Below are 23,564 nucleotides of genomic sequence, written 5' to 3'. Positions count from 1 at the left end.
ATCGCCCAGATGGGCATGTAGGCGCCCAAAAGGACATGTCTGGGATTTCCTGGACATATGACAACTAACCCTATGACCATTGCAGAAACTAGGTCTAGGAGGGGGAAATATCCTTTCCATACAACCAGATTCAAGCTACTGAAGGCCTCATATGCCCCTCTGTCCAGAGGTTCTTCATCATGAGTTTATTTGTGGCATTATTTCAATACCCTTTATTATCATATAATAAATGTTTCTCTTGAACCTCAATGCAATGAATTTCTTTTTTTAAAAAAATAAATATTAGTTTTCCAATACACCCACAATAATCGCCAAATTATAACAATAACAATTAATTCTCCAATTATACAATTATCAAAGCCCCAATAAATCTCCAGTTAAAGTGGCTCCCCACATGATAGTTTGGGTGTGTTTCCGATCTTATATCACAGTGTTTCATAATCTAAATTAATGTCAGTTACATTTCAGTTACAATAATAATCCTTTAGTCAACAGCTACATAATTAATGATTTCCATTTGTGATGTTACAATATATAAATTTATAAAGCTTCAAGTGAGGAACTCAAACTATTATCTTTATTCTGCCCTGCATGTGAAAACTGTTATATCCATGGAGATTCCTTCTGTCCATATAGTGTGTTGTCTCTTTCACTTCCCAGCTGTTGTTTTCTCCCATCAGGGCTTGGGGCAGAACTGAATCTTGAAGTTTCTCAGAGGTCTTATCTCTCCATCCCTTGCTTCGATGTCTCAGAACAGGGAACAGTCTGCTCAGGGCCATCTTTACCATATGCGCTGCCGGGGTGCAAAAATCTGCCCAGCGGCCCCAAATTTAGTTTAGCCACCCCCAAATTAACTTTTATTGAGCTTTTTGGGGGAGGGGGGAGCCAAAGTTGTTGACCTTTACCTGTAACAATGCAGCGGAAATAGTTGCTTTTCTTTCCTGACTCTTTGGGAGTATTTGGTGCTATGGAGTAACAGATCGATTGGGGGGGGGGGGACTTTCGCTCCATTGCTTTTAACTGTCACCGATCGAGAGTGACCATATACAGTAGGTATACCCTCAGAATTTGGAGCCCAGGTGCCCCACACCCCTTGGAACCCTGAGGAAAGACGCCCCTGAGTCCGCTAAAACACATTCTGTCTCACTAGTAAAACATGCCACCATTTTCCCCTCAGCCTAGGAAAAGGTGGGCAATTTCTGAACATGCTGAAGATTTAATACTCCTTTCCAACTCCCAGAATCTCTGCAGCATTATTTTCACAGCCTCCAAATTCTTTTCCTTCCACAAGAGATTTATGGCCGAATTAAACTTTATCTTAGATTACATTCCATCAGTAGCACACATAAATCTCAGTCTCTTTTTCCTTGTTTGTTGGTTTTAAGCAGAGGTGAGGAGGATTACTCTGTCCTTCCAATAGTCATGAAGTGCTTTTGCACTCAGCGAATCCCTGCCTCCCATATTCCATGCAAAAGCCAGGTACCAAGATGAACTGTGAGTGAAGCCCATTTCCCCTGTCCCTGTGGGCACTTTGCAAGGATGATTTACCCTCTGTCATCCTTGTTTTTCATTCACTGACGATCACCAGCTGTTGTGGGGGATGCCTCCATTAAGGCAGTTGGGACCATAAGCCTAATGCAATGAACTTCTGATTGCATCCTTCACTTCTTTATTTCGTAGTGTGTAGATGAATGGATTCAGCAATGGAGTAACAATTGTGTTCAAGATGTTGACAATTTTGGTCATTTCTAGGGATGTCCGTTTAGAAGGTTTGACAAAAAGAAAGATGGTGGAGCCATACCAAACGAGCACTACAGCAAGATGGGACGAGCATGTGGAGAAGGCTTTTTGTTGACTTTGTACAGAAGGGATGCGTAGGATAGTGGTGATAATGCATATGTAGGAAAGAAAGGTGATCAGACAGGAGCCCAATATGACAATGATGGATATTACAAAAGCTGCCATCTCAATGTCATAGGTATTGGTACAGGAAAGAACTATCCAGGAATCAATGTTGCAGTAGAAGTGATTGATCACACTGGGCCCACAGAAAGACAATCTGGTGATTAGGAAGGCTGGTATAGAAATAATGAGGAAACCACATAGCCAGGAGCCAGCTGCCAGCTTCCTGGAGAGCTGGTTGTCCATGATGGTGCTATAGTGCAGGGGATCACATATGGCCAAATATCGGTCATAAGCCATGACAGACAGCAGGAAGTATTCTGTGCATCCAAAGGAAAACACAAAGTACAGCTGAAGGATGCAGCCAGTGAAAGAGATGCTTCTGCTCCTCCCCAGAAAGATGGCAAGAGTCTTAGGGATAGAAGCTGTAGTGTACCATATTTCTAGGAAGGAGAGATTACATAGGAAGAAATACATGGGAGTATGGAGACGACGATTTGCTATTACCAGAATGATAATGGCCACATTTCCCAGCAGTGACATCACATACATGATAAGAAAGAGCATGAAGATGGACATCTGTAAATACTGAGATCCCGGGAACCCAAGAAGGATGAATTCCATCACTTTTGTTCCATTTTGCGATCCTTCATTTGTATTTCCCATCAATCTTCTTTTAACTGCTCGAACAAATAGCCAAATTAACAGATTCTTTATCCACCAGGAAATGATACAATATTATATTATGTGATGGTGTGTGTGTGTGTGTGTATCTCCAACATGAATCTTCCCCTGCACCTTTCCCATCAACCTGTTATCTGTCAGGACTCCCCCCCCCCCCAATACTCTGACAGGGGCTTTTTTAAAGCTGGAAATTGCCCAAACTGAGTTCCTCAACAAACGAAACAAAAGGGTAGTGATATAATAGCAAAATACAAAGTCACACAGAAATATATCACCAAGGGCAACTGCTTCACAATAAGGAATATAAACAAGCAAACAAATAAATTCCAAAAGTAGTCTTTTTCTTTACAATCACTCGTGTATTTGATAGAAGCAACATCAACTCTATTTGCAAATAGAATGCTGTAGGGCCTCTTTTTGTTCTTCCCATGGGAGATATGTATATAAAGACAGATTTGCCCATTTCTCTAAACTAATGATTGTATACTGCATAGTCTTCATGGTGCAGCTCCATGATTAAGCTCCTCTGTGGGAAGACCAGAAAAGCATCTGGGAGCTAAGTTCCAGATGTATATATGAATATATCATTATTTCATGGGGTAAATCAGTTAATGTACTATATACATAATAGTATTACGATAGCCATAGCCATTCTAAGAGAATGAGGGAGTCATTCATACTGAAATCCAGCACCTTTTTTTCTAGAAAAATATCACTGACTCTCACTATCTTGTAAGGTGAAAAGATCCTTCTTCATTGTTGTTATCTGCTAACGAAATACTTTCCAAATGGAGGCTCACCCAGTACCCTCACTGATTTATTTATTACTTGCTTTTGACTTCTTTTTAGACCTCACTTTATCACCTTTTTCTACTGATATCATTAAACAGACCAATTGTGTGTGTTCCCTAAGTGGGCTATGATTATAAAGTTTTGTTCCATGTTACTATATTGTGAGCCTAAACAATTGGTGGGACAACAAGAATAGCTTTCCCATTGGACCTTAGTCACTGGAAGGCTGACACAGGGGGAAGGTACTCTTGAGGTGTTTGGGTCTCATGTTGCTTAGGACACTAGTGGCTGCTTGCTCTACCAGTTGCATATTCTGGACTATCTTCAAGGGCAGTCCCATATGGAATGAGTCACAATACTCTACTTGGGAGGTTACTACAGCAGGGGTTATCGATCCTAGGTTATTCCAGTCTAGGAATGGTGGTAGCCAGCAAACCAGCTGCACCTGCCCATAGTCATGCCAAACCACTGAACCCACCTGAGCTGCATGGAGTACCTCAGGCTACATGTGTTCTCCTTCCAATTGATAGGTTAAATTAGAATTTGATTTTTAAAAGCCTCTGTCAACAATGATTTCAACATTATGCATATGCCTCTAAAAAGAAGGAAAGAATATCATTTTTAATTCTCTGTATGAGGTACATCATCACATATATGATGTTGTCCACAAAGTAAAACAATAAAACTTAGTGTAGAACAATAAATAAAACCTATAAGCTTTAAAACACAAAGTATCATGAAAGTGAGATCACTGCCCCTCCCAACACACAAACAAACACACTACAAAACACCACACGCAGCACAGAACCAAAATGTGCACAATAAAACCACCAACCATGCCACAGGAACTTAAAAACAAAATCTTAAAAGGTCTTGAAAAATAAAGCATGTGAATGATATTCTAGAATAAAAAAATTCCTGTTGTTTAAATTGCTATAAAGTAGTATTGGAGGGAGGGGAAAATGTGTTCCTGCCATAATATGATGAAGTTGAACACTTATACAGTATATACAAACTGACTTTCATAACGTACTCTTTACTTATCCATCACAAAATGATATGTTCAATTTCACTAATTTATTTTTAATGCAGTAGTCACACACACACACACACACACAATTTGAGACTACAATGGAGGGGTTCATGCCATTAACATTCATATCACTTCTAGCTCACATCACTTCTAATCAAATACTTTGTCTTTCTAAATGGGCAAGGGCCCCATTTTCTGTCTCATACAGATCCACATCCTTTGTTCCCTTTAATGGCCCCTTGCCTTATCAGGAAGCTGGAACAGCTTCAGGAGAATACATAAAGTTGAATTCTCTCAAAGTTTATATTCCGAAACACACTCGAAAATAGAGCCACTTACCAACTATTTACTGCTCTCTTTGTATCAATTTACTTATAATATATACTATTCTTCCACTGTTACTATTTTCAATGAGTAATTGGCTGTCCTATTCTTTCTACTCACCCAGTTAAAAATTCAGGTAAGGATGTTGTCCTGCACAGCTGTTTGTAACTGAAATTAATGTAGTTGAATAAGCAATATTTATCTTATTAAAACCATGATGCCTTTGATAGGGGTAGATTTGATAGGGGAAAATATACCCCTATCAAATCTTAAACAGCTATGGAGGAAAAAGAAATCCCTTAGATAACTTAAGCTTTGCTGTGTTCCCACAGATCCTTCAACACAGAGAGTCTAGGAATACACCAAGGGATTTGAAGGACAGACCAAGTATCTAGGTGCAATTCTGAGCAATCTGTCACTTAAGGTATAATTCAATCCCATTGAAGTGGACTTTTTAATGCATCTTGAACACTCAATTTGTTTGAATTGCATATAATTCCCTGGTGCACTATTAAAAATCCTTGCAGAGGGAAAACACAGGAGCAGGAGCAAACTTGAACAAATGGTAACCACTAGGGGAGATGTTTTCAACCTTTTTGACTCCAAGGCCCCCTTGAGCAACTATATTCTTTGTGTGGCACCTGCCTTAAGGGGGTGACCAGGTTGAAACACAACGACTCCCCTTCCTGCCAAAAATGAATGAATAAAATAGCATATTAACTTAATTAACAGTACAGCAGACCATCTAATGCCCAAGACCCAGCTATTCAATAAGTAGTAGGTGAAAAAACCAACCCACCCAGAGGTGGATCTGCCAAAGATTCCTACATGGCAATTAAATCTTTCAACTAATCCATTAGTTTCAGGGTGGTAAGGTTTGATGTTAAATGCTTAATACCACACACTTCCCATAGTCTATTCATTAGTCTTGATGTGAAAGAAGAACCCAAGTCAGTGACTATTTCCCTGGCAAAGCCCAACCTACTCATATAGTTAATTAAAGAGGTTGTCACCATTTCCATTTCAATATTTTGCAACGGAATGGCTTCTGGATATTTGGTTGCGTAATCCACTATGGTGAGGATGTATCTGTTTCCCCGCCTGCTGGCTCTAAGCAATGGCCCTATCAGGTCCACCCCTAACCATTGAAAAGGGGTTGATATGATAGGCAAGGGGCACAATTTGGCTTTTGTTTTGTCTTGACCGGTGCCTCTTTGACATATGTCACAGGCTTGACAGTATTGTTTAATTTGTTTCCCCATGCCTTTTTGTTTTGTACATGTAATACCCATATGCGCTCCAAATACACTATTGTGAGCATGCTGCAGGATTTTGCCCAGGTATTCATGTGGGATTACTAACTGTCTTCTCCCTTCTTAACCCCGCCTGGATGGTGGGGCAAGGACTTCTTGATCTCTAAACTCAGGAAAGCATTTTAAATCTATCTTCATTTGATTCTGCCCATCGGTGTTATTACTATTATTTCAATTTTCCAAAACCGTTAATTCCAACCGTCTCATCTCTAACTGAAACTACTGCTATTCCCTTTCCTGCTCAGCCCTCAATTTTTGTTTTTCCAATTCTTGCTCAAGCCTCAATTTTTCTTTTTCTAATTGTTATACAGCTCTAAATTTTTCTTTTCCCAATTCTTGTTCAGTTCTATTTTTCTCAAGCTCTAATTTCAAGTTATATTCTTGTACTAATTTCCACTTTTCAAAATCCTCTGAGAACTATGGAACTTCTCCTTCAGGTGGGGTTTTAGTCATCTCTTCTATTTTCGTTTCCTCCCCCTGGGGATTCCCATTCTCTTCTCCAGAGCTTTCGTATGGGTTTTCTCTCACGGGGTGCTTGGTCTTCTTGGGGGGCATTATGTGTGAGTCAGTATTTTCACTAATTAGTTAAATAAATAAGAGAATTTTACTCTCAAGACTGTTCCTCCTGGCTTGGATTTTCAAGACCCCGGTCCCAAAGTATAGCTTTAGGTTTTTGCCTCTAACCTTTCAAGCTTACTTCCACTGACCCTGAGCCTTAGCCTCTGCCAGAACAGTCTTTTGAGATCTCTTGCTCTTTATTGTGCTCTCAGCCTCACCGCAATCTGGGCTTTACCTCAATCACACCCTCGGGCCAGGTAATCACTTTACCAATTTTTCCTTTCCCCTCTCCAAGTGTATTGCTTTCCCTCACAGACTTATTGAATTCACCATTTATTGACCCCTGTGCCACCACTTTATTTCTCACTGCCACCACCCAGGCCCTACCTGGTACAATACTGAGTCCAGTCAGGGTTAAATTGGAACATAAACTTCTATTTATTTATTGCAGTTTAACATTCGTGTGGTTTCATAAATAGTATCAGTCAATTGCACTCATGGGGTGCCTATCCAGACCTATAACTTCCACCACCTGCTCTCACTCACTAAACCACCTCTCAGATATTTACTTGTCTTCCTAGCCCCTAACTCCTCCTGATTCAGCTTATTTCGCTACACTAATTCAACCGACCCACAGACTCTGCTGTTGGCTACATGGGCCTCCTGGCAGCTGTCAGTTTCACAGTGGTTTTTCTTGCCAGGAAGTTACCTGACAGTTTCAATGAAGCCAAGTTTATAACTTTCAGCATGTTGGTCTTTTGTAGTGTTTGGTTATCTTTTGTTCCAAGTTACACTAAAGGCAAATATATGGTAGCAATGGAGATCTTTTGTATCTTAGCCTCTAGTGCTGGATTGTTAGGTTGCATTCCCCCCCCCCCCCAATTTGTTATATTGCTTTGTTAAGACCTGACTTGAACAACAGGGAAATGCTAACAAGAAGAAAAGAATAAAGCACTGAATTTAAGTTCTTTGCTATGCATTTTAATCAAGAGGTTTGCAAGTGTGTGTGCTTTGTATTTGTGTGTCAAGCAGATTTTTAAAATTTCTCTCATCTTCATCAGCTTTATATTAACCTGATTCAAAATACTAATCTGTTTTTTATTATTATTGTACAAGAACATGTAGGCATGAAAAGCTAGTAACAGGGGCGAAGTAATGATAGAGTTGAGGGACGTGGGTGGCGCTGTGGGTAAAAGCCTCAGCGCCTAGGGCTTGCCGATTGAAAGGTCGGCGGTTCGAATCCCCGCGGCGGGGTGCGCTCCCGTTGTTCGGTCCCAGCACCTGCCAACCTAGCAGTTCAAAAGCACTCCCGGGTGCAAGTAGATAAATAGGGACCACTTACTAGCGGGAAGGTAAACGGCGTTTCCGTGTGCGGCTCTGGCTCGCCAGAGCAGCAATGTCACGCTGACCACGTGACCCGGAAGTGTCTCTGGAAAGCGCTGGGCGCACAACCCTAGAGTCTGTCAAGACTGGCCCGTACGGGCAGGGGTACCCTTACCCTTACTAATGATAGAGCTGGAGAATAAAATAATAACATCAAACCAGTGTATCATACAATAATCTTGCTTCCCTGAATAGTAAATGGCATTCAGATACTTCTACCATAACAAATAATGATAATGAGAAACTAGCTATGAGGAGATCCCTCCCTGTTGATATATTCAAAGAAGGGAAATCAATCTGCATTTAAATTGTGAGCCCAGGCACAATGAATCCATGAGGGGTTTGGTGAACACACAGTGGATACATAAAATACGTCCAAGGACTGTGCTGGGATCAAATAAGGCCACAACTTTATTGATTTTTTTTGCAGGTTTGGGCATAGGATATGTATCTAGTAATCAACCAGACTGCCCACTGATTTATGGATAGTAGATTCCACCCCCAAGGGCCCTTCCTACTTTGTATATTGAGTGTAAACCTGTCCCTACACTTGTCCCATCAACTTGCTATATGCAAGGCCTTTTAGACAGAATACACTTGTTTTCTTGTAAGGCAGGTAGCTGCTGTGGAAAGAGCTTTCTTCATTATGATTCTCTGCTAACAAACCACTCTCCCAGTGGAGAGTATCTCACCCAACACTCTGTTGATTCCTGAACCTATTTCCCATGGCAAAGGATATCTGGAGATGCGATGATCAAGACCAAGAAAAGAAATCCAGAAATAATAAGAGGACAAGTATGGATGAGCAACAAAATATAGTAGGGGCTAAATTCTGAAACAGTATAAACAGGATCAAGTGTGACTGTCCCAATAAAATCAAGAGCACACATAACCATGAATACACAAGGTTCAAGTGAAGCTTCGAGAGTGTTTTTAAAATATAATGTACATACTGTAAACCTAAGGGCAAGGACTTTATTACTGCTGATCTTTGCTGGGAGCCTTGTGGATGAAAAAGGAAGCTTAAAATGCTTCAGTTACCAAACAAACACACATGATTATTCCACTAGAACTACTGCTTCATATATTTAAAATGAGAAATAAAGCTAGGGCTCAACAACTTTGTCTGGATTTTCACTTTTGGGAATATGGCAACCCTAATAAAGCAGTGATGAACTAATGCTGCGTTAGGTGGCCCATTCCATCATATACAACTCATCACACTCAGCTTCCCATTTCCTTGTGTTTCTGTCTCTAAACTACTCAAGGGCTGCTCCAGTGCTTAATCAATCAGTTTTCAACCCCTGCACTGTGCTTGAGCCTATTCTAGCTTGCCTGCCCATGCCAGAATCCAAAACAGACCCGGAGCCACATGTGCCAGAGCCCAAAATAGAGCCTGAGGCACCCAAAACAAAGCTCAAAACAGAGACAGAGCCAGTCGTGCACACACATTTTTTTTTACCCTCCCCCAACCCGGTGATTGGCTTAAAATTGTAAAAAAATTGCCCAGGTGGGCATGTAGGCGCCCAAAAGGACACGTCCAAGATTTCCTGGATGTATGGCAACTAACCCTATGACCATTGCGGAAACTAGGTCTAGGAGGGGGGATATCCTTTCCATACACCCAGATTCAAGCTACTGAAGGCCTCATATGCCCCTCTGTCCAGAGGTTCTTCACCATGAGTTTATTTGTGGCATTATTTCAATACCCTTTATTATCATATAATAAATGTTTCTCTTGAACCTCAATGCAATGAACTTCTTTTTTTAAAAAAAAAAAAATATTTTTATTAGTTTTCCAATACACCCACAATAATCGCCAAATTATAACAATAACAATTAATTTGCCAATTATACAATTATCAAAGCCCCAATAAATTTCCAATTAAAGTGGCTCCACACATGATAGTTGGGGTGCATTTCCAATCTTATATCACTGTGTTCCATAATCTTAATTAATGTCAGTTACATTTCAGTTACAATAATAATCCCTCAGTCAACAGCTACATAATTAATGATTTCCATTTGTGATGTTACAATATATACATTTATAAAGCTTCAAGTGAGGAACTCAAACTATTATCTTTATTCTGCCCTGCATGTGAAAACTGTTATATCCACGGAGATTCCTTCTTTCCATATAGTGTGTTGTCTCTTTCACTTCCCAGCTGTTGTTTTCTCCCATCAGGGCTTGGGGCAGAACTGAATCTTGAAGTTTCTCAGAGGTCTTATCTCTCCATCCCTTGCTTTGATGTCTCAGAACAGGGAACCGTCTGCTCAGGGCCGTCTTTAGCATATGTGCCGCCAGGGTGCAAAAATCTGCCCAGCGGCCCCAAATTTAGTTTAGCCACCCCCAAATTAACTTTTATTGAGCTTTTTGGGGGAGGGGGGAGCCAAAGTTGTTGGCCTTTTTTGGGGGAGGTGAACTCAAAGTTGGGGGGGGGGAATAGCTCGCCTGTAACAACGACGCAGCAGAAATAACTGCTTTTGTTTCTTGACTCTTTGGAAGTATTTGGTGCTGCAGAGTATTATAGCGACGGAGGGGGGATGGGGACTTTCGCTCCATTGCTTTTCACTGTCACTGATCGAGAGTGACCATATACAGTAGGTATACATTTGGCGCACCCCAGAATTTGGTGCCCAGGTGCCCCACACGCAACCCTGAGTAAAGACGGCCCTGAGTCTGCTAAAACACATTCTGTCTCACTAGTAAAACATGTCACCATTTTCCCCTCAGCCTAGGAAAAGGTGGGCAATTTCTGAACATGCTGAAGATTTAATACTCCTTTCCAACTCGCAGAATCTCTGCAGCATTATTTTCACAGCCTCCAAATTCTTTTCCTTCCACAAGAGATTTATGGCCGAATTAAACTTTATCTTAGATTACATTCCATCAGTAGCACACATAAATCTCAGTCTCTTTTTCCTTGTTTGTTGGTTTTAAGCAGAGGTGAGGAGGATTACTCTGTCCTTCCAATAGTCATGAAGTGCTTTTGCACTCAGCGAATCCCTGCCTCCCATATTCCATGCAAAAGCCAGGTACCAAGATGAACTGTGAGTGAAGCCCATTTCCCCTGTCCCTGTGGGCACTTTGCAAGGATGATTTACCCTCTGTCATCCCTCTCCCCATCTGACTCTCTTCCGAAGAAAATCTTATCTCAATTAAATCCATGTAGCTGGTATATTTGGCAGTATGTTTTTGCAACCCTTTTGCATCACGTACCTGTACTTTAAAGCCAATTAAATACAGTGGTACCTCGGGTTACATATGCTTCAGGTTACATACGCTTCAAGTTACAGACTCAGCTAACCCAGAAATAGTACCTTGGGTTAAGAACTTTGCTTCAGGATGAGAACAGAAATCCTGCTCCGGTGGCACAGCGGCAGCAGGAGGCCCCATTAGCTAAAGTGGTGCTTCACGTTAAGAACACTTAAGTTAAGTCAAGTTAAGAATGGACCTCTGGAACGAATTAAGTACTTAACTCGAGGCACCACTGTATCCCATTAAATGGAGAACCTCTGCTTCTTAATGGCGTCACAGGAGGGATTTCGCCAGGTGAAGTGCTTTTGCACTCAGTGCCTCCCTGCCTCCCATATTCCATTCAAAAGCCAGGTACCAAGATGAACTGTGAGTGAAGCCCATTTCCCCTGTCCCTGTGGGAGTTTGCAAGGATGATTTACCCTCTGTCATCCTTGTTTTTCATTCACTGACGATCACCAACTGTTGTGGGGGATGCCTCCATTAATGCAATTGGGACCGTAAGCCTAATGCAATGAACTTCTGATTGCATCCTTCACTTCTTTATTTCGTAGTGTGTAGATGAATGGATTCAGCAATGGAGTAACAATTGTGTTCAAGATGTTGACAATTTTGGTCATTTCTAAGGATGTCCGTTTAGAAGGTTTGACATAGAGAAAGATCGTGGAGCCATACCAAATGAGCACTACAGCAAGATGGGACGAGCATGTAGAGAAGGCTTTTTGTTGACCTTGTACAGAAGGGATGTGTAGGATAGTGTTGATAATGCATATGTAGGAAAAAAAGGTGATCAGACAGGAGCCCAATATGACAATGATGGATATTACGAAAACTGCCATCTCAATGTCATAGGTATTGCTACAAGAAAGAACTATCCAGGAATCAATGTTGCAGTAGAAGTGATTGATCACACTGGGCCCACAGAAAGACAATCTTGTGATTAGAAAGGCCAGTATAGAAATAATGAGGAAACCACATAGCCAGGAGCCAGCTGCCAGCTTCCTGGAGAGCTCGTTGTCCATGATGGTGCTATAGTGCAGGGGATCACATATGGCCAAATATCGGTCATAAGCCATGACAGACAGCAGGAAGTATTCTGTGCATCCAAAGGAAAACACAAAGTACAGCTGAAGGATGCAGCCAGTGAAAGAGATGCTTCTGCTCCTCCCCAGAAAGATGGCAAGAGTCTTAGGGATATAAGCTGTAGTGTACCATATTTCTAGGAAGGAGAGATTACATAGGAAGAAATACATGGGAGTATGGAGACGACGATTTGCTATTACCAGAATGATGATGGCCGCATTTCCCAGCAGTGACATCACATACATGATAAGAAAGAGCATGAAGATGGACATCTGTAAATACTGAGATCCCGGGAAGCCAAGAAGGATGAATTCCATCACTTTTGTTCCATTTTGTGATCCTTCATTTGTATTTCCCATCAATCTTCTTTTAACTGCACGGACAAATAGCCAAAATAACAGATTCATTATCCAGCAGGAAATGATACAATATTATATTATGTGATGGTGTGTGTGTGTGTGTGTGTGTGTGTGTGTATCTCCAACATGAACCTGCCCCTGCACCTTTCCCATCAACCTGTTATCTGTCAGGACTCCCCCCCCCCAAATACTCTGACTGGGGCTTTTTTAAAGCTGGAAATTGCCCAAACTGAGTTCCTCAACAAACGAAACAAAAGGGTAGTGATATAATAGCAAAATGCAAAGTCACACAGAAATATATCACCAAAGGCAACTGCTTCACAATAAGGAATATAAACAAACAAACAAATAAATTCCAAAAGTAGTCTTTTTATTTACAATCACTCGTGTATTTGATAGAAGCAACATCAACTCTATTTGCAAATAGAATGCTGTAGGGCCTCTGTTTGTTCTTCCCTTGGGAGATATGTATATATAGACAGATTTGCCCATTTCTCTAAACTAATGATTGTATACTGCATAGTCTTCATGGTACACCTCCATGATTAAGTCCCTCTGTGGGAAGAAATGCTGATTGTACCAGAAGAGCATCCGGGAGCTGAGTTCCAGATATATATATGAATATATGATTATTTCATGGGGTAAATCAGTTAATGTACTATATACATAATAGTATTAAGATCATCATCGCCATTTGAAGAGAATGAGGGAGGCATTCATAGTGAATTCCAGCACCTCTTTTTCTAGAACAATATCACCGACTCTCACTATCTTGTAAGGTGAAAAGATCCTTCTTCATTGTGGCTATCTGCTAACAAAATACTTTCCAATGGAGGCTCACCCAGTACCCTCACTGATTTATTTATTACTTGCTTTTGACTTCTGTTTAAACCTCACTTTATCTACCTTTTTCTGTCAGTATCATTAAACAGCCCAATAGTGTGTGTGTTCCCTAAGTGGGTTATCACTATAGATAAGGTTTTGTTCCATGTTACTATTGGGATAGCCTTCCCATTGGACCTTAGTCACTGGAAGATTGATACAGGGGGAAGGTACTCTGAGGTGTTTGGGTCTCATGTTGCTTAGGACACTAGTGGCTGCTTGCTCCACCAGTTGCATCTTCTGGACTATCTTCATGGGCAGTCCCATATGGAGTGAGTCACAATACTCTACTTGGGAGGTTACTCCGGCAGGGATTGATCCTAGATTATTCCAATCTAGGAATGGTGGTAGCCAGCAAACTAGCTGCACCTGCCCATAGTCATGCCAAACCACTGAACCCCCCTGAGCTGCATGGAGTACCTCAGGTTACATGCCTTCTCCTTTCAATTGATAGGTTTAATAAAGTTGGATTAGAATTCGATTTTTAAAAAGCCTCTGTCAACAATGATTTCAACATTATGCATATGCCTCTAAAAAGAAGGAAAGAATATCATTTTTAATTCTCTTTATGAGGTACATCATCACATATATGATGTTGTCCACAAAGTAAAACTATAAAACTTAGTATAGAACAATAAATAAAGCCTATAAGCTTTAAAACACAAAGTATCATGAAAGTGAGATCACTGCTCCTCCAAACACACAAACAAATCACTACAAAACACCACACTCAGCACAGAACCAAAATGTGCACAATAAAACCACCAACCATGCCACAGGAACTTAAAAACAAAATCTTAAAAGGTCTTGAAATATAAAGAAAGCATGTGAATGATATTCTAGAATAAAAAATTTCCCGTTGTTTAAATTGCTATAAAGTAGTATTGGAGGGAGGGGAAAATGTGTTCCTGCCATAATATGATGAAGTTGAACACTTATACAGTATATACAAACTGACTTTCATAACGTACTCTTTACTTATCCATCACAAAATGATATGTTCAATTTCAGTAATTTATTTTTAATGCAGTAGTCTCTCTCTCTCTCTCTCTCTCACACACACACACACAGACACACACACATTACTTGAGATTACAATGGAGGGGTTTATGCCATTCACATTCACATTCAAATCACTTCTAGCTCACACCACTTCTAATCAAATACTTTGTCTTTCTAAATGGAGAAGGTGCCCCATTTTCTGTCTTGTACAGATCCACATCCTTTGTTCCCTTTCATGGCCCATTGCCTTATCAGGAAGCTGGAACTGCTTCAGGAGAATACAAAAAGTTGAATTCTCTCAAAGTTTATATTCCGAAACACACTGGAAAATAGAGCCACTTACCAACTATTTACTGCTCTCTTTGTATCAATTAACTTAAAATATATACTATTCTTCCACTGTTACTATTTTCAACAACTAATTGACTGTCTTATTCTTTCTACTCACCCAGTTAAAAATTCAGGTAAGGATGCTGTCCTGCACAGCTGTTTGTAACTCAAATTAATTTAGTTGAATAAGAAATATTTATCTTATTAAAAGCCATGTAGAATCGTAGAATCATAGAATCACAGAGTTGGAAGAGACCACAAGGGTCATCGAGTCCAACCCCCTGCCAAGCAGGAAACACCATCAGAGCACTCCTGACGTCTCCTTTAAGATTTCACCTCAGCTTTGAAAATATAACCCTATCAAGTCTTAAACACCTATGGAGGAAAAAGAAATCCCTTAGATAACTTAAGCTGTGCTGTGTTCCCACAGGCCCTTCAACATAGAGAGTCTAGGAATACACCAAGGGATTTGAAGGACAGACCGAGCATCTGGGACCAATTCTAAGCAATCTGTCACTTAAGGTATAATTCACACCCATTGGGGTGGACTTTTTCTTTAATACATCTTGAACATCCAATTTGTGTGAATTGCATATAATTCCCTGGTGCACTATTAAAAATCCTTGCAGGGGGGAAACACTATTGGTGCAGGAATAAATTGCAACCACTAGGGGAGAAGTTTTTCAACCTTTTGAATCTAAGGCTCCCTTGACCAACTACATTCTTTCTGTGGCACCTGCCTTAAGGGGGTGACCAGGCTGAAAACGAAAACGAATAAAATATTAGGTTAACTTAATTTACAGTACAGCAGACCATCTAATGCCCATGACCCAGCTATTCAATAAGTAGTAGGTGAAAAAACCAACCCACCCAGTGGTGGATCTACCAAAGATTCCTACATGGCCCTGAAGCGACAAATAAGTCACAATGAGGGCTTCCGGGTTGGCGCGCCTGGCAATGGCGGACCTCCTTCGTCTCGGAGGAGACTGCTCTCTGAAAAGAAGGGTCTGACCGCCTACGGCGAGGTGGAGACCCGTTAAAAACCACGGTCGGAGGAAGACCGTGGACTTGGGATCCGGCTGGTGCCAGTAGCGCCTCCCTTACTCGCGGGGAGACCCGGTTACGGGCTCCGGAGCGACGTGGGGTGAGTGGCGCGGCACTTTGGATCGATCGCTGTTTTCGGGGAGTGAAGCCGCACAGCTGCTGTCAGGAAGCGCTAACTTTTCCTGTGGACATTTGGACTAAAGAAACTCTCGTAAGTAAACGGAAATTGGATTATAAATTACTGAAATTCGGCATCAGATGGAAGGTTAAAACAGGAAGCCCATCTTCCACTTTGTAGAAAGATCAAGGCAAAAGTGTGAGAACTGGAGCCTCTAAAAAGTACTTCACAAGGAAACAAATCTGTCACCTAAGCCCTTTAAACCCCCCCTCGGAAGCAGGGAAGAGGGGGAGATTGCTTTAACAGTTTATAGTCCTGCAGAGCAGGGTACTTTGAACTTATTTTTTACCATCTCGAGCCCGGGACCGGGCGGCCAAAACAAGAAAAAGAATCTTTATAACAAGAAATAAATTACTAAGAATTATTAAGAAGAAAAGGATTAAGAGAGAACTGAATCTTTTGCTTACTGTTTGGGAAAGGAAAAAAGGAGTTAAATGACAATTGTTTTTGAAAGGTGGATGAAAAATAACTAAAGGAAACTGTAATCAGGTGGCTGTGGAAAGTTACAGAAACTTATGTTGGATTGTTACAAATGTTACACTTTTGGATAGAAACTTTCACACAGGCTACAACTTTACAGACTAAATAAGCATCTGACCTTGACAGTAAGATAACATTGAAAGAACAGACTTGGGAACATGGAGGGAAGAATAGCAGCTCTGTTTGAGCAATTTCAAAAAAAACTGTCTATTTTGGAATTTGGCATCTCTGATTTGAAGGAAAATGTGCACAGCCTGGCTCAAGAAGGGAAAAAAATTATTAAACTCGGCCCAAGGACTGGAATTAAACCAACAAGGAAGGACAACTGACAAGAATATGGATCAAACAGAACAGGTTCCGTCTTTACAAGAGGAATCTCTGGTGGAAAATACAGTAATAGAGCCTCAAGTTGATGGACAAAAAGTGGACTATGAGAGTAAAGAGTTTAAAGGACAGATCTGGAAAAGGAGTGCCATGTATGGACTTGCATAGCTGTGTACTGCCACATACCCTTCTCGTTGGAAATCATGTTTTCTGAGCATGCAGTGCAGTCATAACAACAGAGTGGTTTGCCTTCTTGAACTATCTTGCTCTGTCCAATATGGCAGCTTTCAACACATATGGAACGTGGTGGCACCTATTCATAAAAAAATGTATGAGTCCAACCATACTTACCTCAGGAATCCAGGCTTCCTACAGCTCTGGTCTCCTTTTATAGCTTGGTTGCAGACCAAGGGAGCACAATTTACCCTCTGTTATGTTCCCTGGCTGTACTCCTAGGAGCTAGTCAAGAGAGCTGATTGGCTCTCAGAGCAAGCAGAGGCCCAAGTCCTGCCAGCCAGGAAGGAGACCGGTTTCCAGCTGCTTACTGCAATAAATGAGCAACTCTGTCTCCTGTGGAGAAACACTAAACCTGAATATGTACAGAATGAGTCCTTTAAAAGAGGCTCTGTGGATACAGAGTACACATGTTCCACGGAGCCTCTTTTAAAAGACTCACCCTGTATAAAAGAAGCCTAGTTTCATTGCACCAGTCTACCTCTGTGGGGCTCAGAGATTATTAAAGACAAATAAGAGGACTTAAGGTTCTACAGCAAGAGTGCGGATAGCAGCTCCATCCACAGTTGATTGCTACCTGCTTCAATCTTGTATTCCACACAATGGCATCTTTGGTAATGCTGAAGTTCTGACTTGATGAAACCCTTCCAACCAAGACTTTTAGGTAGGTCTCATTGGGGAAAGTGACCCAGTTGATGATATCATATCCAATGGACAAATCCTTCTTCTCAAAAAAGAATTCCTGGGCAGCTCCATTGTTAAAGCGGATGTTTTCTAGGAAAGCATGGAGCTTGATTGGAAGAAAATAAAATGAGTTTTATAAAATGGTAGCCATAGTTTCTGCATGCCCTCAATATGCCATGAGGCCATTTACAAGCATTTTAAATTATAGCTGAAGTGAAGTACAGAGAAAAGGTCAAAAGCTGTCTGTTACCTTATTTCCACACATTATGGGTAGCAGTTTTATGATTTAATTCTCTCCAAGTAAAGACAAGGATTCAGTACCTAGCCTACCTTTTGTTCTAAACAGAGACAACAAGCAGAGATTTTTCTTTCTTTCTCAGCAAGCACAGTGAAGGCTGATATAGATCCTTTCCCCCCATGGATATACCCATACAGTTTTGTGTTCCTTTCTCTTTTCCCAGTATTTTGCTGTGTTAGGCATGCTGTGCTATTGCCTAATAACCATGGTAGGCATTTTGTAACTGGTGCCCACAACATGTTCTCAAAACTGTGGATTACAAATAGGTACTCCCAGCCTTAAAGTGATTAATTTACCTGCCACGGGTGAACATTCACAGGCTCCACATTGACTTTATGCAACATAGCTTTTGGTCTGGAGAAGTATATAGCATGCAAAGCATGTGCCACAGCATAGACACCATTGTAGATACTGTAGCTCTCACCAGACATATCCATCTCAAAAACCTTGGCAGGAAGATCTTCTAAATATCCCTCTCTACAGTTTTTACACCGTAGCAGTGCTAATTGCCAGAAGAAACAGAGGAACATACTTAGTGTTTTATCAAACTTTACATTCAGAAGGAAATCATGGAAACCTGGAACTCTATCTGTGTGGACAGGGAAAGAAAATGCACCAAAGAAAATGTTTCTGCCGATCAATTCTCCTTTTACGAAGGTGCTGAAATACCACTGAAGTGGCATGATCCAAACCTTCCCTACATTGGTGTTCATGTTGAATTCATTTACTTCCATCAAGCGTGTTAAAATATTCAACAACAGAGCATCTGCCTTGAGAATAATCACACTGGCACTGCTTTAAATAAGTATTTGCATTAATTCCATGATTCTTTCAGTGCTATCAGGTTTCAAGTGATCATTAAGAAGAAAATGAGTTACTATTTCCCTTATCAAGAAGGCAATGCATATGTTGTTGTGGATAAACAAAGAAGACATCTTCTGTGCAAAGCTTTCCCCTGCATCATCATCAGATACAATGAGGCCAACCCATGTCCATCTAAAATGCAGGAGTAGCTGGATGATACCAACATGATATATGGTTTCTCTTGGTGCTGTCCAGTATGAAAAAGGGAAATCACTTTTATCATTCACTGTAGCTTCAAATGAGTCAAAGGTGATCTAACAAATGAGCAAACATATGTTTTCTTTTAAAACTCAAGATTTTTTTAAAAAACTGCCTTTATAAGCATCTGCAACCAAAGGACCCCATCCAGGTGATGACTATGTTCACACATGACATTCAAAAAGTATACAATTTGTGAATTTGTTTACACAATAGTTGAGCTATACACTTACTGTTATTCACATTTAATTTTCAATGTGTGTACAATCTGTGAACAAAACAATGATATCTGTAAGAATAGGAAGGCTCTCCTCCATTAATACACCAATTTTCACAAATATGCAAGGATCCCCCTTTTTTTTAGTTCTTAGGAAATGCTGAATGAAAAAATCTTTCCTTTGATCAATAGCTCTGCTAAATAAAGATTTACAACACCTGTCTCTGTCAAACTAGTACCTAGTATATAAAAGTAAGCCCAGGGCTTTTGCAAACCAGTGTTTTCTTGTGGGTGTAATCTCCAATATGGTCTTGAAACAAAAGCAGCGTGTTGATAGTAGATTAATTCTGCTTAATTACTTTTTCTGTGATATATCCAATGTAATTACATTATTGCCATGAAAGTGAGATAGAACAACCCAGAATATCTTTGGTATAAGAAGGTACAGGATTTCAGCAGATAGGCCACATGCATCGCTCAAAAATTGATGTTTAACTTTGAAAATGATGTTTTATGTTTGAAATTGTGATTATATTTTCTTTCCAATTGACATATATATAAACTATTCTAAAAACCTTTACAGTAATTGGTATATATGGCAAATAGTTACTTTGGCATTCTTTATTTATCTTCAGGTTGTTCCTGAAGAAGAAACTGCACTTTCTTCACATTCTTCACAAACACATTGAGCTTCCCAAACTATTAATAATCAGCACTTAAGTGAACAACTTTTTTTTTCAAAGAAAGGAAAAATTGAGAGGGTATAACTGAACAGCAAGCATGCACACACCTGTGGAATTTTGAAGTTACTTAAGATAGAGGCCATCTGCATGGAGTATTCTGAAGTGAGTCCTCCAGTAACAGAAAATACATCTTTTCTACCACACTTGTAATTTGGTATATTATTTTTCTGCTTGAAAAGTAGATCCAGGGTGGCCTCATATGTTCTTCTTGAGTTATATAGGTTGTCAAAGATATGGAACCCCAGTGTGATATTGGGCAACAGCCGTGGGTTATTGTTGATCTCATTAATGGCAAAAATCATGGCGAGGACATGTTGATAATGTTTAAACTTTATGCTGCAATGAGGTTCACAATGAGATTTACAAAGGTCAATTAGATATTATGCATTAGCAGACTGCAAATAGTCAAGGAACACATGAACAGTATGGGATAAAATTAGGGGCCCTTTATTAAAATAACAAAAGAACATAATGAAGTCATATAATTTCATAGTGGGCAATGAAAACTATGTGAAACCCAATTCTATCAGGCTCCTTGTCATATTGACTGGGTGAGCCTACCATATGGCGAGTTGGTTCTGAATTCTAACTTTCACCTTTTGGCACTCTTAAGAAGAGGATACAAAACTCCAATAGAGTGATGCACGCTATCCCCAAAAGTCATCCATATCCTGCTCCATGGGCCACAAAGCCCAATGTGCAAGTCTCTGGGATCATTATTCATCTCAAACATGCCTCAGAGTACTGACCATCTGTTTCAACCTCTTCCGTTGTCCACACAAACCTGCCCCAAAATGAAGACAAGTCCCCTGTTTCATTTACCTTCCAGCTTGGTGGTGTTTTTAATTACTGAAAAGCTATTAGACAACTCCCTAATAGCTTGAGAAAGGCAGGTTACTATCAGAAAAGAAGTGTGAATTTTGATTCAGCATCTTCAGGCAGAGTTGTTGAACTGAGTCAGACAAAGGCTCTCCTCCCCAGAGGGGAGGGGAGTGGTTGTGGGCGGGAGCTCCAACCCCCGCCCATGCAGGGGCGTGAGCCCCTGCCCCTTCCTGCGTACCTGGCCGGCGCCTCCCGCCCAGGGGGCGGCTCCCACCTGGAGCCGCCCGTAGCAGGGGCGTGCCTAGCCATCCTTTATCTTCAGGCGCCGCCCCCCCCCCCTCGGTCCTCGAACCACAAATGGGGATTAAGGAAAATATTTTCTTGTAAACCTGGGACAGATCCAGCCAGAATTAAACACTTTGTCCTAATGATTAGCTTGCTGCCTTTGGATCAGCTGGACTTAGCAATTGTCTGGTTATTGCCAGTGGAATTGCCTATTTTTAAAGCATGGTGGGCAGGATACCCTATTTTGGGCAGGAAGGGTGTCATGCAGTAATTTCTCTTCCTCCCTCCCTCCCATTAAAGTGCGCTGTTTTGAAAGGCTTTTCCTAGGAAAATTGGGGATGGGGTCAAAATCCTAGACTATTGTGCCACCCACAGCGGGTAGGTCTTTAATAAATATATTACAAGTAGAAATTGGAATTATACGTCTTGCCCATTAACATCATATGAAAAGCAGAACTTTGTAGCATTCCACACACATCACTGTACAATTGTTGGCATATGCAATTTTAAGTAGTAAAAATGATTACTAGTAAAAAAAAAATATGCAAAACTTACATAGGAAAATCATGAATTCTGTATGGAACGAATGTAAAATTGAGCAAATATACCCCTTGTTGTATAAGAGAAAGAATCCCACCGATGATCACTTCTCCAGGCTTATACAAATGGTCTTGGATGTTTGTGCATTTTTCTGATGTTTTCTTGCAAGCAAAGGGAGGGACCTGTAGCTGTAACAGCAGCAGCAACAACAGCAAGCACCTTAATTCAAATACATGCCTGCCCATACCACAACTGCACAACGGCATGCTTTGCCACACATAAAGCAGCAAATGTAAGAGGTCAATTTATCCCTTCTGCATGTGTCACAACAAACACACACCCTCCAACCTATGCAGCACATTGTAACCAGTACTTAAGTGAGCTCAAAATTTGAAGCACTTGTTTTTAATCTCTCCGTCTGTCTTTTTTGATTACAGATTGAGGAAAAACAATGATGGTGTTTTTCTTAATTACATAGTGGATAAACATCTCCCTGATGTCACAAAGTGTGAAATACTTGTTTTTCCTTCCTTGTTTGCAACCTTCAGAGGGGCACCTGTCAGTAGCGCACAGGGGCAATTGAAAAAGTGGGTGAAGCAAGGCATTCAGGTTTTACTTTTGTTCAGAAAATTAGTTTCTACACTCACACACCCCTTTCTCAAGTAGGGCCAGTGATGGATGTGGCCTGGAAAGAGATAGGGTGGCACTGGTATTTCTCCTAATATACATACTTTAGTGTGCCAGTTTACCAAATATATCCCTTTTTGCAAGCAGTTCTGCATAATGTAATATACTGCATGTTTGCATGTAGCTTTCACTAACGTACACTTTTAATGTTCACTCCCCCCCCCCCCCCAATATATGCATTTCAGTATAAAGGTTGAAGAACTGCACACAATATTGAGAACAGTGTGAATTTTGAAGAATATTTGTGTTTACATTTGCCTGTTGTTTCGGGAATTGTAATTACATAGGTCTGCAATAAAATTTGAACCAAATTGAATTTCTAGTGCAGCTGTGAAAAAGATGTGAAAAAGAGGAAAAGTGGAGGGGTTGGACAATTTGCACTTGCTCAGCGTAGAGACAGAAAGAGGCACTCTGTATGTGCTCAAAGACACTTTTACTATATTCTGGCTAGCTAGTAGATTTTTTTCTTTTTGACTATGAAACCCAGACATGGTTTGTTGACTGCAGCTGATGTGCACAACGATTCTTACTGAGATACATAAACTTGTTGCACTTAGCAAATTAAGTTCCTAAGTTAATATGGGAAATGCTATTCACAATGGTCTTTAACTCATATATATATATATATAACTTTAGAAAGTTGGTGAGTGTTCTTAAGTAAACAAGGCTTTGGGGATTATGACTTTGGAAATACAGAAGAGGAAATAGTTCCATTGTCTATCTATTTCTTTAAAATAAGATAAATTTGTTAAGTAACTTTTCTCATTTCCACATATGTTAATCAGGTAGAAGTTTTATTAGACCCTAGCTGCCTTTTGTTTATTTTGCTAATAATGCTGTAACATCAAATATGCCGCCCATGGTTTCTAATTACTCCAACGATCATTGGGAGGGGGGAATCAATTTTTTTTGGGGGGGATGTTCTTACCTTGACTTGAGAAGCTACTTCCAGAATACCCCTCCCCCCCACAAAAAATCTGTCATGTTAAATAATTGCATTTTGAAGGTTTATTACATATTTATATAGTTACTTTAATTCAACAACCTCAGTATGGCTAAGCT

At 40.4% G+C, this 23,564-nt stretch overlaps 3 protein-coding genes across 3 annotated transcripts in view; 1 reads left to right on the top strand and 2 right to left on the bottom strand.

Annotated features, from left to right (window-relative positions):
• The window catches only part of LOC310663338 (vomeronasal type-2 receptor 26-like), a 46,706-nt gene extending 31,071 nt beyond the window's left edge, over positions 1-15,635 (top strand). The window contains exon 3 of the transcript XR_014504480.1: positions 15,335-15,635. The gene's annotated coding sequence lies outside the window, so the exon portion shown is untranslated. The remainder of the gene's footprint in view (positions 1-15,334) is intronic.
• LOC310663398 (olfactory receptor 6F1-like) lies at positions 1,553-2,661 on the bottom strand. Its single transcript, XM_083411217.1, has one exon. It carries the CDS (start codon positions 2,566-2,568, stop codon positions 1,633-1,635), a length of 936 nt encoding a protein of 311 aa, XP_083267343.1. The 5' UTR covers positions 2,569-2,661; the 3' UTR covers positions 1,553-1,632.
• LOC310663401 (olfactory receptor 6F1-like) lies at positions 11,494-12,690 on the bottom strand (the record flags this gene model as incomplete). Its single annotated transcript, XM_083411220.1, has 1 exon — positions 11,494-12,690. The coding sequence occupies one exon, from the start codon at positions 12,688-12,690 to the stop codon at positions 11,755-11,757; it is 936 nt and encodes a 311-aa protein (XP_083267346.1). The 3' UTR covers positions 11,494-11,754.
• Positions 15,636-23,564: the final 7,929 nt, after the last annotated feature.

This window comes from Podarcis tiliguerta, assembly GCF_965153285.1.
Source record: "Podarcis tiliguerta genome assembly, chromosome: 13".
Taxonomy (NCBI): Eukaryota; Metazoa; Chordata; class Lepidosauria; order Squamata; family Lacertidae; genus Podarcis; species Podarcis tiliguerta.
Note: the sequence above shows the minus strand (reverse complement) of the source record. Positions and strands in the feature narration are given on the sequence as shown.

Coding starts and splice junctions, on each gene's coding strand:
- LOC310663398 (XM_083411217.1), bottom strand. CDS start 2,568: ATGGGAAATACAAATGAAGGATCGCAAAATGGAACAAAAGTGATGGAA.